Source organism: Rousettus aegyptiacus, unplaced genomic scaffold (genome assembly GCF_014176215.1).
Source record: "Rousettus aegyptiacus isolate mRouAeg1 unplaced genomic scaffold, mRouAeg1.p scaffold_m13_p_12, whole genome shotgun sequence".
NCBI classification, from domain to species: Eukaryota; Metazoa; Chordata; class Mammalia; order Chiroptera; family Pteropodidae; genus Rousettus; species Rousettus aegyptiacus.
The window spans coordinates 22,985,916-23,000,902 of record NW_023416287.1 but is presented as its reverse complement, the minus strand read 5'-3'; the positions used below and the strand labels follow the sequence as shown (position 1 = coordinate 23,000,902).

The 14,987-nt window shown below is 40.7% G+C and overlaps 2 protein-coding genes across 10 annotated transcripts in view; both read left to right on the top strand.

Annotated features, from left to right (window-relative positions):
• The first annotated feature begins 677 nt into the window (after positions 1-677).
• FASTKD5 (FAST kinase domains 5) lies at positions 678-10,186 on the top strand. Of its 4 annotated transcripts, XM_016141841.2 has the most exons (3): positions 2,880-2,976; positions 3,408-3,503; positions 7,458-10,186. In XM_016141841.2, exon 3 carries the CDS (start codon positions 7,495-7,497, stop codon positions 9,943-9,945), a length of 2,451 nt encoding a protein of 816 aa, XP_015997327.1. In that variant the 5' UTR covers positions 2,880-2,976; positions 3,408-3,503; positions 7,458-7,494; the 3' UTR covers positions 9,946-10,186. The 4 variants fall into 4 exon arrangements, with proteins under 4 accessions (XP_015997720.1, XP_036085484.1, XP_036085483.1 ...); XM_016142234.2 differs by lacking the exons at positions 2,880-2,976; positions 3,408-3,503 and adding an exon at positions 678-783; XM_036229591.1 differs by lacking the exons at positions 2,880-2,976; positions 3,408-3,503 and adding an exon at positions 1,620-1,704.
• UBOX5 (U-box domain containing 5) overlaps positions 680-14,987 on the top strand; it is a 29,988-nt gene continuing 15,680 nt past the window's right edge. For 3 of the 6 annotated variants that reach the window (XM_036229596.1, XM_036229595.1, XM_016142938.2), the window contains exon 1: positions 2,879-2,976. The gene's annotated coding sequence lies outside the window, so the exon portion shown is untranslated. Of the gene's footprint in view, positions 784-2,876; positions 2,977-14,987 lie in introns of those variants that run through there. The other 3 variants (XM_016143191.2, XM_016143282.2, XM_016143036.2) reach the window with 3 other exon arrangements.

Here is a 14,987-nt window from a genome sequence, read left to right as displayed (position 1 = left end):
GTTTTGTCTCCCTGACAGGATGGTTCCCCGGAGGAAGTACCAATTCTCAGGTCTCCTTCACAGCTATTAGGGTGAGTGGGCCAGCAGCCAAAGCACTGACAAGTTATGACGACCCTGACCAGCAGCTCTCCAGTGCCCCCAGGAATGGCGGTTTGAGGCTAGGCCCTCCTAGAAGACCTCGGTGGAGCCTCTTCCTTGCCCATACTGACTCAGGAGCGAACCCCGCTACTTAGGGATGTGAAGAATCGCTGGGGCTCATTCGCCATAGTACTGGCTTCCTCAAGCTCCAGCTCCTCACATCCATTTCTCCTACCAGGTTTTCCTATGCATCACTAACTCTTCTCCAGGGAGCACTTTATAGATACATCTCAATTTTAAATGCATGATTACCCTCATTGTACAGATGAGAAACTAAGAGAGTTTATGTGACTTCCCCAAGGCCAGGAAACCCTGAATGGTGGTCCGGGATTCGAACTTGTGACTCCGCTATTCAATTGCTTCCAGAGCGGTGTATCTCGAGCGGTGTATCTCTGGCGGTGTTTCTCATCCGCAGGTCCTAGATTCCCCCTGATTCTTCATTGTCCTCCAGTGGAAATCGTCCTTGAGAAACGCTGAGAGTCTTTTGAACCTCGGCCGCACCCGTCTCTCGCGCAGCTGCCGGAAGTACCGGGCCGGAAGTGGGGTTGTGAGGCCTGAGTGTAACAGGCGTAGTCGCCGTGGTGCGGCAGCCTGCGGGATCCTGGGTCTGGTGTCGTGGTTCGTTCTCGGGCTGGCCAGGCTCAGGTGAGTGGTGGCAACCGGGGAGGACGTCGACCTGAGCCGTGGCGCGCACCTCCTGCCCCCTTGGCCGGCCCAGAGCTGGCGGGCGCCGAGGCCCAGGTCTGCGCTTCCCGGTCCATAGCAGCACCTCTCGCAGGCCCGACTCTAGTGAGAACCTCGGTGACCCCCGGCACTCCTAAATTCTGTGACCTTGGACAGGCGGCTTAACTGAATCTTGATTTTTCCGCTGTAAGACTGAGATAACAATACTTGCCTCACAGGGCTGTTGTGAGCAGCATATAGTGATATACTCCGCCCCCCCCCCCCTTATCACACTTCAATGTGCATGTGAATCACTTGGGGTTCTGGAGGTTTTGATTCTGTAGGTCCAGGGTGGGGCCAGAGATTCTGCGTTTCTAACCAGCTTCCAGGTGAGGCTGTTGCTGCTGTTCTGCAGTCCACACTTTGAACAGCAAAGCCCTACAGTATTTCGCTTAGTACCTGGGATGGGGTGAGTCTTCAGTAAATATCAATACAATATGTACCTTTCCCCCATTTATAACAGTTTCTGGTTGCACAAGCCTAACAAGGGTAGTATTTATGTTCCCTTCCCTTTATCCTCTCCAGGAATAAGAAAAATAATTGCATTTTCTTTATATATACAAATCGTGACACAGCGCTTCTGTCCTGATTCAGGAAGCTTTGAACCCTCTTTATACCAGTTAGGTTAATTGACCTCTTGAGGTGTTACTTCATTGCTCACTCACTGTAGACCCTTGGACAGTACTTCATCCTGTGGAGTTGGTAGCCAAGTGCTTTACCAATATGGCTGATATTTTGTGCTTCAGTTGTTTGTTGCGGCTGTGATCTGAATTCATGTTTTCTGCACTTTGGGCACACTTTCCAGAACTAGATTCTGCAACTCACTGCTCCCAATGGCTTCAGGTAAGCTTTGGGATAAATGTACTACTCCCCGGTAGACCAAAATAAACCTGTTGTATAATACAATTGAGTAAGTCAGGCTTTTGGCAATTGCGTAGGTCTAATTTATTTGTCAGTGTGGCTTTCCCATTCATTGGTTTATTTTTCTGGTCCCCAGTAAGGTCTTGTCATTCTCAAGTAAGTCAACTTTGATACCAAAGAATTTTGCGGTTCTTCCTTCACTTGTCTGAAATACTATATTGTGCAGCCTTGCAAATCTAGGAAAACAGGTGAAACCAAGTGTTTGCTGAGTTAACAGTGATAGGTTAACTTGGACCATTTATTTGGGAATTTTTCACATGACTCAGGGTGCAGATCCTTCTCTTTACCTGCCTGGACTTTGTCAGTCCTTTAGTAGTCCCATTTAGATGGGCTGAGAAGACATGAGTTTCTGCTTTCTGTTGTTATACTCAGAAATTTTCTAAAGACATTTTTATCAGTAGTGGCTCTAACAGAATTATGTCTGGGGCCTTGTCAGACTACATCTACTGGCCCTTCTTGCCATTCTGATAGAGAAATAGCAGAGTCTTAGAAGAGGAGAGGGCTATGTAAGCTAAAAGTTCACAGATGATTGTGATGTGTTGTTTTCTCTCTCATAAGCCTGGAAACTAGAATGAAATGGAGGGGATGGGCTGTTAGACTTAATTAAGGTTTGTCTTAGCTCTGTAGGTGTTACTTATTTGACCTTAACACTTTTACATTAGTTCTTTACCTTCATACTAATAGTAGAACTTGCCTCCCTTGTAGGCTGTGCTCTTGTGTGGAAGCACAGAAGATTCTAGTCCAGTTAGTATCTGCATTGATAGCTAAGGGTCCATACTGTCAGTCCGTAAGTCTTCACCATGGGCTTTAAAGTTTTGTGGCCTCTCATCAGGAGACTCTAGCACCTAGAGAGAAAAAAAGTTGTTTTTTTTAAAAAATTCTTAGGGTTGCACAACAAATTATTTGCTAAAAATACAACAAATTATTTGCTAAGAATGGGGTTTGAAGTATCTATTTATTTGTGGCAATTTTATCAGGACATAAGAGGATTAAACTTTTCTAGCCGAAAGATCAGAAATCAGAATTAAGGATTGAGATCTGGTAACTGGTACATTGAACATGCTGAGGGTGTCATGTACTTAATCTACAGTTAGCATGGCTGCCTTCCTCCACCTGGCTTTCTTCTAACTTCTGGACTATAGTTTAAACGAAGCGATTCGACCTTGCTCAGACCTGTATCTGGAAGGTAGAAAGGTAAGATTCCTTGCTTCTCTGAAATCACATCATTCAGGGTGGTTTGGGCAGTTCCTTTTAGAACAGCCATGGTCCAGGGGTCTCTGAGTTTCCTTTCTGGTTCATTAGGACCCCTAAAGAGGAAGTGGGGAGGAGAGAATAATACTTGGGGCACTTAAACTAAGAAAGGGGCTTTGTGGAATGATGTCACATATATTTGAGCCTTTAGAAAAGGCATCAGGAGTTATTGATTGGGTATCTCATGGTGTTCTTTTCCCAGCTTTCTTATGGATTTTCTGGGAGTCCTTAAGTGAGGAGGAATTAACTCTCAGCTGTGTTTTTTGAATCTGGGTAACACAACCTGGCCTCCTCTCCTTTGCAGTGCCTTTTCTCCCTACTGTTCTGCTTTATTGGTTCTGTATCTTGTATTTCTTTCCTTTCCTTTCCCACAGTATTCAAGACCCAACTTCTGAAGTGGTTCTGTTTCACACCTGTATATGTAGATATGGTGTCTGTATACTTAACACTAAAAGTTGCATAGTGAAAAAGTAAGTAGCTACTGTTTGATGTTTGCAGTTTGGCTCTGCATGCTTCTAATTATTTGCTCATCATTTTTGCCCATTCTGTGGGCATCCATAAAAAAAATTCTATAGACAGGATGTGCTTGCACTAGATAAAGCTTTTCATCATTTTCCTTGAATATTAAAGTTACTGTCTCTATTTACTGTCTTCTTCAAGAATATGTTAATTTCCTTATGGCAAATGCATTTTGTAAATTTAATTTTTGTCAGTTGTACACATAAATGGTTTACACAAATAGTTTGACCGAGCTCGTAACACTAAATATTAATTTCCTCTCTTTTTCCCCTTCATTTTTGTTCCTTTGAGGCATTTTTAACTATGTTTCTTTTGGCATTTATCAGTATATTTCTAAACATATTTGTGTTGCTAATTCTTGATTTCGATAGAAAAATCTATAGCAATATCTATAACATTTCTTTGACTTCTTTATTGTGGACTTTGAGGCTCTGGGTCTCTTGTATCACTACTCAATATTCCCCTACCCATCTTCATCTCTCTTCATTCTCCCAATTTAGTTTGCTTATAATTTTTGGTTAGGCTGATATTCAAGGTACATAATAATAAGATTATGTAAATATTATTCACAGCTGAGCAAGGAGTGTAATGTCACATTTTTTGTCTTACACAGTTTTTGTTTTCTTGGAGTTATTTGTTATTTTTATTATTGGCTTGGTTTTCAGTTTCCCTTATTAGTTGTTCATCCCCAGATTATCCATTAGAAGTATAAATCTCTCCCAGGTAATATCCATCTCCTTCATCATGAACAGTTTGCTCTTTATGTCTGCTCACAGCTCTAGTCCTGGGATCTTCTTTCATCATTATCCTGGGGTTTCCCTTTACTTCTCTCTTACATCGAACCCTAAATTCTGGATCCCATGTCATTCCTGCCAACTTTCAGGTCTTCAGTAGTGGTAGACCTCTTTACCTTGATACTGGAGCATCTTGTAAACCCATTCCTTCATGTAGATTTCCTTCTCTGAGGTATTTTTTTGTTCTTTTTGTAAGTAATATAAACTAACCATAGTGATAGCTAGGATCCTAGGCTATAAGAGGTGGGTGGGCTTTTGAGCTCATCCAGTTCTAACCCTCCAGCTTCCTGGAACCTGGAAACCCTATAGATTGTTCCGTGTCTTCTCCAGCCACCTCTCTGGAACCTGACTTCCCTTTTTATTTCTCCATTATACCAGTGTTAGTTTTGGAATCATTCAGTCCTTGATGTCAAACCCCACCGTATAACCTTCGACAGGTTTGTTGTGAAGTCTCTTCTTCTTTAACAACATGGAGATAATAAAACCTACCTTACAGAAAGGGTATAAAGATTGGAACTAATGCAGGTAAAACAACTCAAACAAGGCTTGGCAGAGAGGAGGCCCTAAGATGGTTGTGGCTCTTGGTATTTACATCTAGGGACTTAGCCTAGATGTAAATCAAATCAAAAAGAGCCAGATTAATTCACAATGCGGGATCTATACCAGCCAAGCATTGATATTCCAGGAAATGATTTTTTCATTCATTTTAGGACCATGCATAGTGATTTTATTAAGTACTGTTAGGTAGTATGAATTGAAATAATTTAAGTTATTTAATGTGCTTTTAAAATTGCATAATTTATAAAGGTATTTGTTAAATTAATTCATATATTATTCTGTATTAACAGTTTTAACCCCAGTAAAAAGGGGGAAAAAGTTAATTTATCAAAGATTTAACAGAAATTCTCCACCACAAAGAAGCTGTATAATTACTTTTATATGTGTATTTTAGGTGATGGTATTTATTTGTATTCTATTTGTTCCGTTGATATTTGTATTTACTTTTCCATGTATTGATGTCTGCCACACACTTATCCTGTAAACCAGCCTCATTCTAGATGGACATTTAGTGTTTTAGTTTGTTTGTTGTTCTTTGCTTTAGGTAGCACACTATTTTGTTAAAAAAATAGTTTTGTCTTTTTAAAAAGTTCTTTCTTCAGACCTAGTTCCCACGATGAGATGAAGGACTACAGATTTGAATAGTTTCTAACTTTAGTTGCACATTGAATTGGATTAAATTTACATTCCAGGTTCCAAAGCAGGTCTTCTTAAAAACCCTATTCTGTCAACTGAAGAGTTCCATTACTTGCTTTCTCTTTTCTTTTTACTATGCTTGTGCTGCAGTGTTAATTGAGATTCCTAGTGAATATTTTGAGGCATAAATCTTTAATTATCATCTAAACATTAAAGACAAAATTATTTCAGTATTATTTTCCTAATGTTTTGTAATTTTTAAAAAGTTAGCCATCTGCATTCGTAGGAATAAACTAATGGTCTATAGCAAACTTTCTGTAAAGGGTGAGGTAGTAAATATTTTATGCTTTGCAGGCCTCATATTTTTGGCCACAGTTACTCAGTTTTGCTCTTGTAGTGAGAAAGCAGCCATAAAGAATGTGTAATGAATAGCATGGCTATGTTCAGATAATACCTTACTTACAAAAACAGGTGGAGGGCTAGATTTGGGCCATAGTTTGCTGATACCTAGTCTTTAGCATCTGGACCCATAGGTTGAAACTTGGTGGGCAGACTGGTCCACAAGCCATGGTAAGAACCAAGTGTATAATGATTTCATGTGGAAGAATTTACTCTGATTCACAAAGAAATTGGAGAAATTGGAGTATTCCTGCCGTCTAGAGAAGCGTTTGTAGCTGGGTTACCCGAACAAGAGCACTAGCCTGCCCTGTGGTCTCCCGATTCTTATGCTATGGACTCTGGAAGGAAGGGGCTGACAGGGGACTTGGGCAGGAGTTTCAGAAAGATATTCTGGTACCCTCAGGTACCAGAATTTTTTCTGCAGCACCATTCCTATCTGGTCCATGTTTTGGCATCTGAGGGCTCCCTGGGTTCTGCTTGTCAGGCTTTGGCATTTCTCAAGTGGAAGACAATAAGCATTTAGAGAAAGCAAGAGTACAAGAGAGCCCATTTCATAACTTCTCATGATTTTTCTGCCATGGGAGAAAAATGGGACTTGTGCTGCTCACAGGCAGGATAATCAGCACCTGACTCACTGGAAACACTGAGAACCTGCCACCTCCAGAGTAGAGCCTCTCCGTTTGCATGTCAGCACGGTAGTCGTGTGCATTGGTGTTCCCTGAACCCTGAGCTCTGCTTTGAGTTCCTTTTTGCTTCCCACCCACGAATTGACAGTGAGCCGAGAGGGCTTCGGCCTTCTGCTCTGCCACCCCCCCCCCACCCCCAAATGAGTGAGTTTTTGTGTATGCTTCCCAAATGCATGACTTTTCTGCAGTAGTGATTTAAACTCTGTTATAAATCTCCTGGAGAAGAAAATAGGCATCTTCTAAAAGGTTTAGGAGCAGCAGTAGAACAACAGAATTCTGTAATCAAGTTTTGTACTTTGGGAACAGGGAAGGTTATTGTGGGTAGACTTCATTAATCTTTACTCCAACACCCACTTTTTTTTTTTTTTTTTTTGATGTTAGCATGGCAGCTTTTACCAACTTTTTTATTCTCCAAGTGGGCCCTTTACATATGATAACAAAGAAATGGAATAGGTTGCTCACTTTTGTTCACAGCTTTCTTTTTGGAAATCTGCTTTCTTCCTTCCTGTTGGAAGTCAGCAGAACAACCATCTCTTCTCTAACCATCGCTACTGTCCTACCGTAAAGGAATTCTGTCCAAAGGACAGAGGAAATCCAGAACGAAGTCTGGACTGACCAGCAGTCTGGAGAACTGCCCAGTAGTACCCTGGTTTTGAGGTTTTCTTGTGTCTTTATGCAAGGCATGCAGTTTATCTTTTCTATCTCGTGGTTTGGACATTCACTCATGTTGAACTTAAGTGGACAGCAAAGTTTTAATCCAGTGCTTATAATGTGTAAATTTCAGTATTGTGATAGGTGGAAGCCACTTATTCTTCATCTACCCTTTTTTCAGTATCTGGCACCAATTCTGGCCCAGTCATTTGTGATCCATGGCTCTTGTGATTTGCCGAAGACTTCCAGGCAGTTTCTGTGCAACGCCTCCCCATACAGCTCTAATCAAGCACCACATAAACAAGAAATTGCCTGGTCAAACCTGTGAGGACTGTGTTCTGACTGCCAAAACGATCAGTACTGACACCAGAATGGCAGCCACTCTGAAACTGTTAAAACCTTTAGGATATCGAGCATTTTGCAACCCTTTTGCCTGCAGTACAACCCAAAGTGTGGCATACTGGAATGTGGGAAGCTACACATGGCACAGGGGACAGGACACTTCAGAACACAGTAGCCTCTGTCGTCCTGCCGAAAAAGTTGAGAATATTTGTAGCACCTCCTGTTCTGGAAGGATCCTGATAACCAACAGTGCCCTCCCAGGTTTGGAATTCAGCAGGGCTTTTTCCTCTAAGGCCAGCATGTTGAAGCCAGGCTCACCCAGCGCCATGAAAGTTGATGAAGAGGAGATAGAAGTTTTTGATTCCTTTGAAGATCCCCGAGTTTTCCTGCAGCTAAGACCAGAGTACCAGCTTCACAGCTATAACAGATCTGAGCCTTGTCATCCCCTGTCTGTTTCAGAAGGTGATTTAATTTTGCACAAAGTCACAGTTTATCGAGATAACCTCCAGCCTCAAATTATTGCTGATTATTTCTGTAAGCTGAGCTCTATGCCTTCAGAGCAGCATCCTGTTTTGCTGTCCAGTGCCAGCTTTGCTATGCTCTGCCAGCTGAGTATGAAAAACATAAAGCTTTTTGATGTTCCAGATCTGATCAATATTTTGAAAGCCTTTGTCAGTTTAGGAATCCCTCATTCACATTCAATGCTAGATGTGTATGAAACCAGCTTTTGCCATAAGGTGTGGGAAATGAGTCTGGATCAACTTCTCTTGGTGGCAGACCTCTGGAGGTACTTGGGCCGCAGAGTACCTCGGTTTTTTAAAATATTTTTTAGTTATCTTAATTTGCACTGGAAAGATCTGTCCTTGTCCCAGCTGATTCACTTGATTTATATTATAGGTGAAAATCGTCAGGTACCCCAGGACCTAATGCAAAAACTGGAATCAATGATCCTCAAGTATATAGATTTTATCAATTTAGAGGAGGCTGGTGCAATCTGTTTGGGATTCTTTAAATCAAGTAGTGGTCTTTCTGAATTCATCATGAGGAAAATTGGAGACTTGGCATGTGCTGACATGCAACATCTGAGTAGTTATGCCTTAGTGAATATTCTTAAAATGTTCCGTTTCACTCATGTGGATCATGTAAGTTTCATGAAGCAATTTGGGCAGATTGCTCCTCAGCGAATTCCTTCCCTGGGAGTTCAGGGTGTCATGCACCTGACACTTGCCTGCTCGGCCTTACACATCCTGGATGAAGGCGTAATGAATGCTGTGGCTGCTTCTTTGCCTCCTAGGGTAGCATACTGTCGAAGTAAAGATGTTGCCAAGATTCTGTGGTCATTTGGAACTCTGAATTATAAGCCACCCAATGCAGAAGAGTTTTATTCTAGCCTTATAAATGAGATTCATAGGAAGATGGTTGAGTTCCACCGGTACCCAGAACACCTGCTCACTTGCCTGCTGGGCCTGGCATTTTCTGAGTACTTTCCCATAGAGCTCATCAATTTTGCTTTGAGTCCAGGATTCGTTCGGTTAGCTCAGGAGAGAAGTAAGTTTGAACTCACTAAGGAGCTGTATACTCTTGATGGTACAGTTGGAATTGAGTGTCCAGATTATAGAGGCAATCGTCTTAGTTCTCACCTTCAGCAAGAGGGGTTAGAAAAACTGTGGAATTTAGCTAGGAAGGACATGACCTCAAAGCCTGAATTTCTAGAAGCTCTCTTTTTACTTGAGACCATGTTGGGTGGGCCCGAGTACATCAAACACCATATGATTTTACCTCATACCCGATCCTCTGATTTAGAAGTCCAGCTTGATGTTAACATGAAGCCATTACCATTTAACAGAGAAGCCACATCCACTGAAGATGCAGCCAAATTAAAGCTCAAGCATGTGGGAGTCAGTCTTACAGATGATTTGATGAATCAGCTACTAAAGGGGAAATCAGGAGGGCATTTCCAGGGGGCAGTTGAGTCAGAGACTGGGCAGCAGCCCATGGAATTCGAGAAGAAGACAGCCATACCCTTGGAGGGCTCCCTTTACAATGTGGCGAACAGATTGGGGGCCGTGGAGATGGTTGGCCTGTGCCCCCCAGACTGTGTGCAGACCCCACAAGTGAAGCTGGCTATTCAGTTGACAAACAAGAACCAGTATTGCTATGGCTCCAGGGATCTGCTTGGACTGCACAATATGAAAAGGCGGCAGCTCAGTCGACTTGGCTACCGTGTGGTCGAGCTATCCCACTGGGAGTGGCTCCCACTACTGAAACGAACTCGCTTAGAAAAGCTGGCATTTCTCCATGAGAAAGTGTTCACCTCTGCTCTCTGAAGGGCCTTTGGGGCATTTCTACTCATAAATGCTATCGATGTGCACTATACCAGGTGTCATGAAACAGTTATAAAAGCCAGAATATAGATTTGTAATAAAATTATCCTGAGGAGACTTTGTTGTACTCTTGTCTATGGCAAATTGAATCTAGCGTATGTTATTTTGAATTAATTGTAACCTGGTCCGGTTGTACAAGTTGCTGCTAATTCGCGCAGGTAAATAAACATCTTAAAATGTCTGATTTTCAGTTTCTTTGTTTACCAGCCTTAGTTCACAGTTCTTTTGAATTTTTAGGATAAAAGTATAGTTTAGGCATTGTATAAAGTCAATTTTAAAAAACTGCTTTTCATATGCTTTGTTAAAAAATAAGAATCTTTTACTTCACTTACATTTCAGGATTTTTTTCCCCCATTCATATTTTCTTCATACCCTCTAAAATTAAAGTCCTTATTTTTTAGATTTGTTTGGGTATTCTTAGTTGCTGATTCTTCCAGCTTTAAAAGGCCATTTCAGAATTAGTGAATTTAATATCTTCCTCTTAGCCCCCTCTTCTGTACTTCTACTTCTTTTACATAGCACCGCCGGTCCTGCCTCAGGATATTTTCTCCCTAAAACTGAACCTAGAATAGAATTATATGAGGGCCTGTTGGGCCAGTGGTTCTCAAATATGATGACCAAGCAGAATAATGGTTGGTCATGGCAAGTAGCTCAGATGTGAAAACATTACTGCTCATAACAAGAGGTCCAGCTGGGCTTAGGTTTGGTTGTATTAGAGCCATGAGGAGATTGTACATATGTAAGTAATTCAATACAAGTAACATTTGTAAACACTTGGGGTCTATGAGAATTTGTTTTAAAAAGGATCCCTCCCACCATTATTTAGGTCTTCTCTCTAAAGAGAATAACTTCAGAGAGGACTTTCCTGCCCCTGCTAAACAGTACCCCATTGGTTGGCCTTTGGTCATGCTCTGTCACCTTCTCCAGCTTCATTTTCCTCACTGCACTCAGCAGTAACAGAAATTATTCTTTGTTTACTTATTGGTTTCCTATTGGAAGCCTTACCTGTCGGAAGGTAGCCTTTGAGTTAACTTTGCCTAGTTAATTTATCTGCAGTACCTAGAGTGGGTCCTAGCACAGAGACAATCATGTTTAGTGAGTGTGGGTGGGCATTGTTGGAGAGTTGCAGGTAGAAGGAAGGCAGAGAGTGGGTCTAGAGAGGTAGAGAGTTTTTGAGTCACAAAGGCCTATGGTTTTGCTAAACAGCCTAAAACTGCAGGGGCTGGGCTGTTTCTAAAGGGATCCAAATCAGGGACTAATTGGGCAGATTTATGTTTTAGGAATATTAGGTAAAAAGCAGGATAGAACTAGATTGGGGGTGGGGTTGCATGAGATGAGTTGAAGAGTATTTCACAGATACGTGCAAGAGCTCTGGTGAGAGATGAAGGCCAAAACTATCAGAATGGGAGCTCTGAATTCTAGAGATGTTTGGAAGGGAAAAAATATAAGACCTGGTAACTGATTGGATTTGGGAATGAGATTCTGTTTCCCAAATTGGTAGGAAGTCAGCAAGTAAAATTAAAATCAAAGCAGAAAGGAATTTGGGTAGGGAATTAATGACAGTCTACCATGGACATGCTGAGATGGCCCTCCAGGGGAAAAGGTTCAGGCTGTGCTCTCCAATGGGGCTGAGGACAGGCAGCAGTCAGAAGTACAAGTGAATTAAAATTTCCTGGTCCAGGTGGGTAGGAGGTTATTGCAGGTAGTGAGGGGAGATAACGACCAAGAATGGAACACGAATACAGGAGATGGAGTGATGTACACAGAAAAAGAAAAGATAGTCAAATTTAGGAAAACATGGTGGCATAGAGGTGTCAGAGGTCCCAGAGACCACCCTCCCCTGTCCTTTTCCAGTGGAGTTAGCTGTTAATGTATTGTCATACAGACAGCTGTTAATGTATTGCAACAGTGATGTTTGATAACGTGTACAGATATTGCAAATCAAGGACGCTCACCTGAGTCTTGGTGTGCAGGATTATTTATTGGAGGTCAGTCACACTGGCATGGAGTGCCCACAAAGCTGAACCTTTGTTAATCAGTCTCAGCCCCTCCAGAGGTCCAGCTCATGCAGCATGGCCCAAGGCTCCCACCATAAATCTCGTTGTTAGTGTAAATGATCTGTCATGGCCCAAGGCCCTTGGTGTCTATAGACAATTTAGCAGGCAGGATGTTCCAGAGGTTTAGAGATTATCTCCTAGTAGCTGGTGAAGGGCCAGTTTTTTTGGGAATGTGAAGGATTTCTATACCCTAAACCTGCTGAGTTAACTTTTACTGCATAGAAACCAAACAGATTATTTTTAAAGAGAGATTGTATGTCAGTTGCTGCAGAGAGAGCAGTTAAGGCAAGAACTGAAAAGTCAGTAAGTTTGGCAACTTGGATATCACCAATGATATCCATTTGAATTGAATTGTCAGAGTAAAAGCTAGATTGTACACCTGTTAAATGAGAGTTAAGGTATGGGTTGCAAATGTTGAGGTAATTCCTTGAGAATTTTTGAAGAGGAGAGAAAATGACAGGATTTAGAGTAGGACTTGCATTGTCGGATAAAATACATGATATGCAATAAAATTTGAATTTCAGATAAGCAATGAAAAATGTGTTAAATTACACATAAAATTAAACAATGTACAGTATTAATGTTACCCCAATAAACTTTATACAAATAAACACTGTACAATTCAGTGATATTTAGTACATTGATATTGTTGTGCAACCAATCTAGTTCCAGAACATTTTCTTCATCCCAAAAGAAAACTCCATACCCTTTAAGCAGTCATTCCACATTTCCTTCTCTCCCCAGACCCTGGCAACTACCAATCTGTTTTCTATCTCTACAGATTTGCTTATTCTGGATAATTTAAAAAATGGAATTATATAATATGTAGCTTTTTTTTTTTTGTCTGACTTCTTTTTCTTAGCATAATGTTTTTAAGGTTCCTTCATGTTATAGTATGTTATCAGTACTTCATTTCTTTTTATGGCACAATAATATTCCATTGTGTAGATATACCATATCTTGTTCATCCATTCATCAGTGATGGACATTGGGTTGTTTTGGCTATTGTGAATAGTGCTACTATGAACTTTTGTGTACAAGTTTTTGTTTGAACACCTGTTGTCAGTACATTTGGGTATATAACTACAAGTGAAATTGCTGGGTCGTATTTTAATTCTGTACTTGTTGAGTAACTGCCAGACTTTTCCACAGTGGCTGTATGATTTTAAATTCCTAACAGCAGTGCACTAGTGTTCCATTTTTGCTAACACTTGTTCTTTTCTGTGTGTGTGTGTGTTTTTTTAGCTGCCATCCTAGTGGGTGTGAATTGATTTTGATTTGCATTTCCCTAGTGACTAATGGTGTTTAGCATCTTTCAGATCTTAATGTTAAGTCTTCATGAACATAGGATTTCTTTTCATTCATTTAGGTCTTTAATTTATTTCACAAACATTTTGTAGTTTTCAATGTATAAGTCGTACCTCCCAGTTAAATTTATTCCTAAGTATTTTATTCTTCTTGATGACATTGTAAATGGAATTATCTTAACTTCCTTTGTGAATTGCTCCTTGCTAATATATGGAAATATAACTGATTTACCCAGCATTTTTGTATAATTCTTTTATTAACTCTAATAGGTGTGTGTGTATGTGTGTATTCTTTAGGATTTTCTATATATAAAATTACATCATTTGTGAACAGAGATAGCTTTACTTCTTCCTTTCCACTCTGGATATGCATTTATTTATTTCTCTTGTCTAATTGCTCTGGCTAGAACTTATAGTACAGAATCGAAGTGGTGAAAGTGGGCATCCTTGTCTCGTTCTTGATCTTAGGGAGAATGTTTTCAGCCTTTCACCATTGTGCTTATTAGCTGTGGGTTTCTCTTAAATGCCTTTTATTGTGTTGAAGTTCCTTTGTATCCCTAGTTTGCTGAATGTGCCGTAAATAATTTTTCAGTGTATGCCCCAAATAATACATGGGACATTCTTACACTGAACAAAAAATTTCTATCCAATTTTCAGATATAAGTGGGCATTTAAAATTTTTATTTGCTAAATTAGCAACCCTAAAAAAGATATAGCACCAAGGCAGGGTTTTTTGAGGGGGCCGTTGAGGGCAGAAGAGACTTGAATATTGTTTACATGTTCAGGAAAGGATCCTGTAGGTAGAAATAAGTTGAGGTTTCAGGAGAGAGGCAAGAACAGATTGAATAAGACCTGAGAGAGGGATGGAGTTAAGGTCAGGTTTGTACATGGAGAGCCTGGCTGTCTCACTCGGGTTCCCATAGAATTTTGCTGACTCTACTTTTCAGGCAGTGATTAAATGGTATTAGAACTCTGTCCATGTCCATGTTTTGAGACTGTGAGTCTCTTAAAAGTAAAAACTACCCATCTCTGCCTTATTTTGAGCCTTTGAATTTTTAAAAAGTGTCTACTTGTGCACATACTAAGCCATTGAAAGGTGAATTGGCTCCAAGTGTATAAGATTGCAGTCTTCTTCTGGGTCCACACCTGTGTTCTGGTCTCCCTGTGTACCTCTTACTAGTGGGTACCTGTGTGGGTTAGGCTGGGGCAGCTGTCTTTCATTTTAACCAGCTCTAAGAAGAATGCACGCAAGTCACTTTTTTTTCATAGATGGACAAGTAACTCAGTTTAGAAATTATAAGAAGTATTGTACTTCTTTAAAAGCTGAAGTGCCCAATTTATAAAACTGCTCAGTGCATTGGTATTCCACCCACCACCCACTCTTTGAGGTTAAATGCTTTTCTCTTATTTGACAGGTAATCTTTTTTCCTTCTATAACCTGTTTGAGCCTAGTCTTTAAAATATGTGTAACTGCCAGAATTACTTTCCATTACATTTTTGTGAGACTCAAAAATCAGGTTGTATAGGGGGAAAAAAATCAGGTTGTATAACTCAGTTGTGGCAATTTCTTTGTAGGCTAAAGGTGGGTAGATGCTCAGGTGTTCAGAAAGTGTCATGGTCA

Excerpts from the sequence above, each read along its gene's own strand:
- FASTKD5 (XM_016142234.2), top strand. The coding sequence starts at position 7,495 with ATGGCTCTTGTGATTTGCCGAAGACTTCCAGGCAGTTTCTGTGCAACG.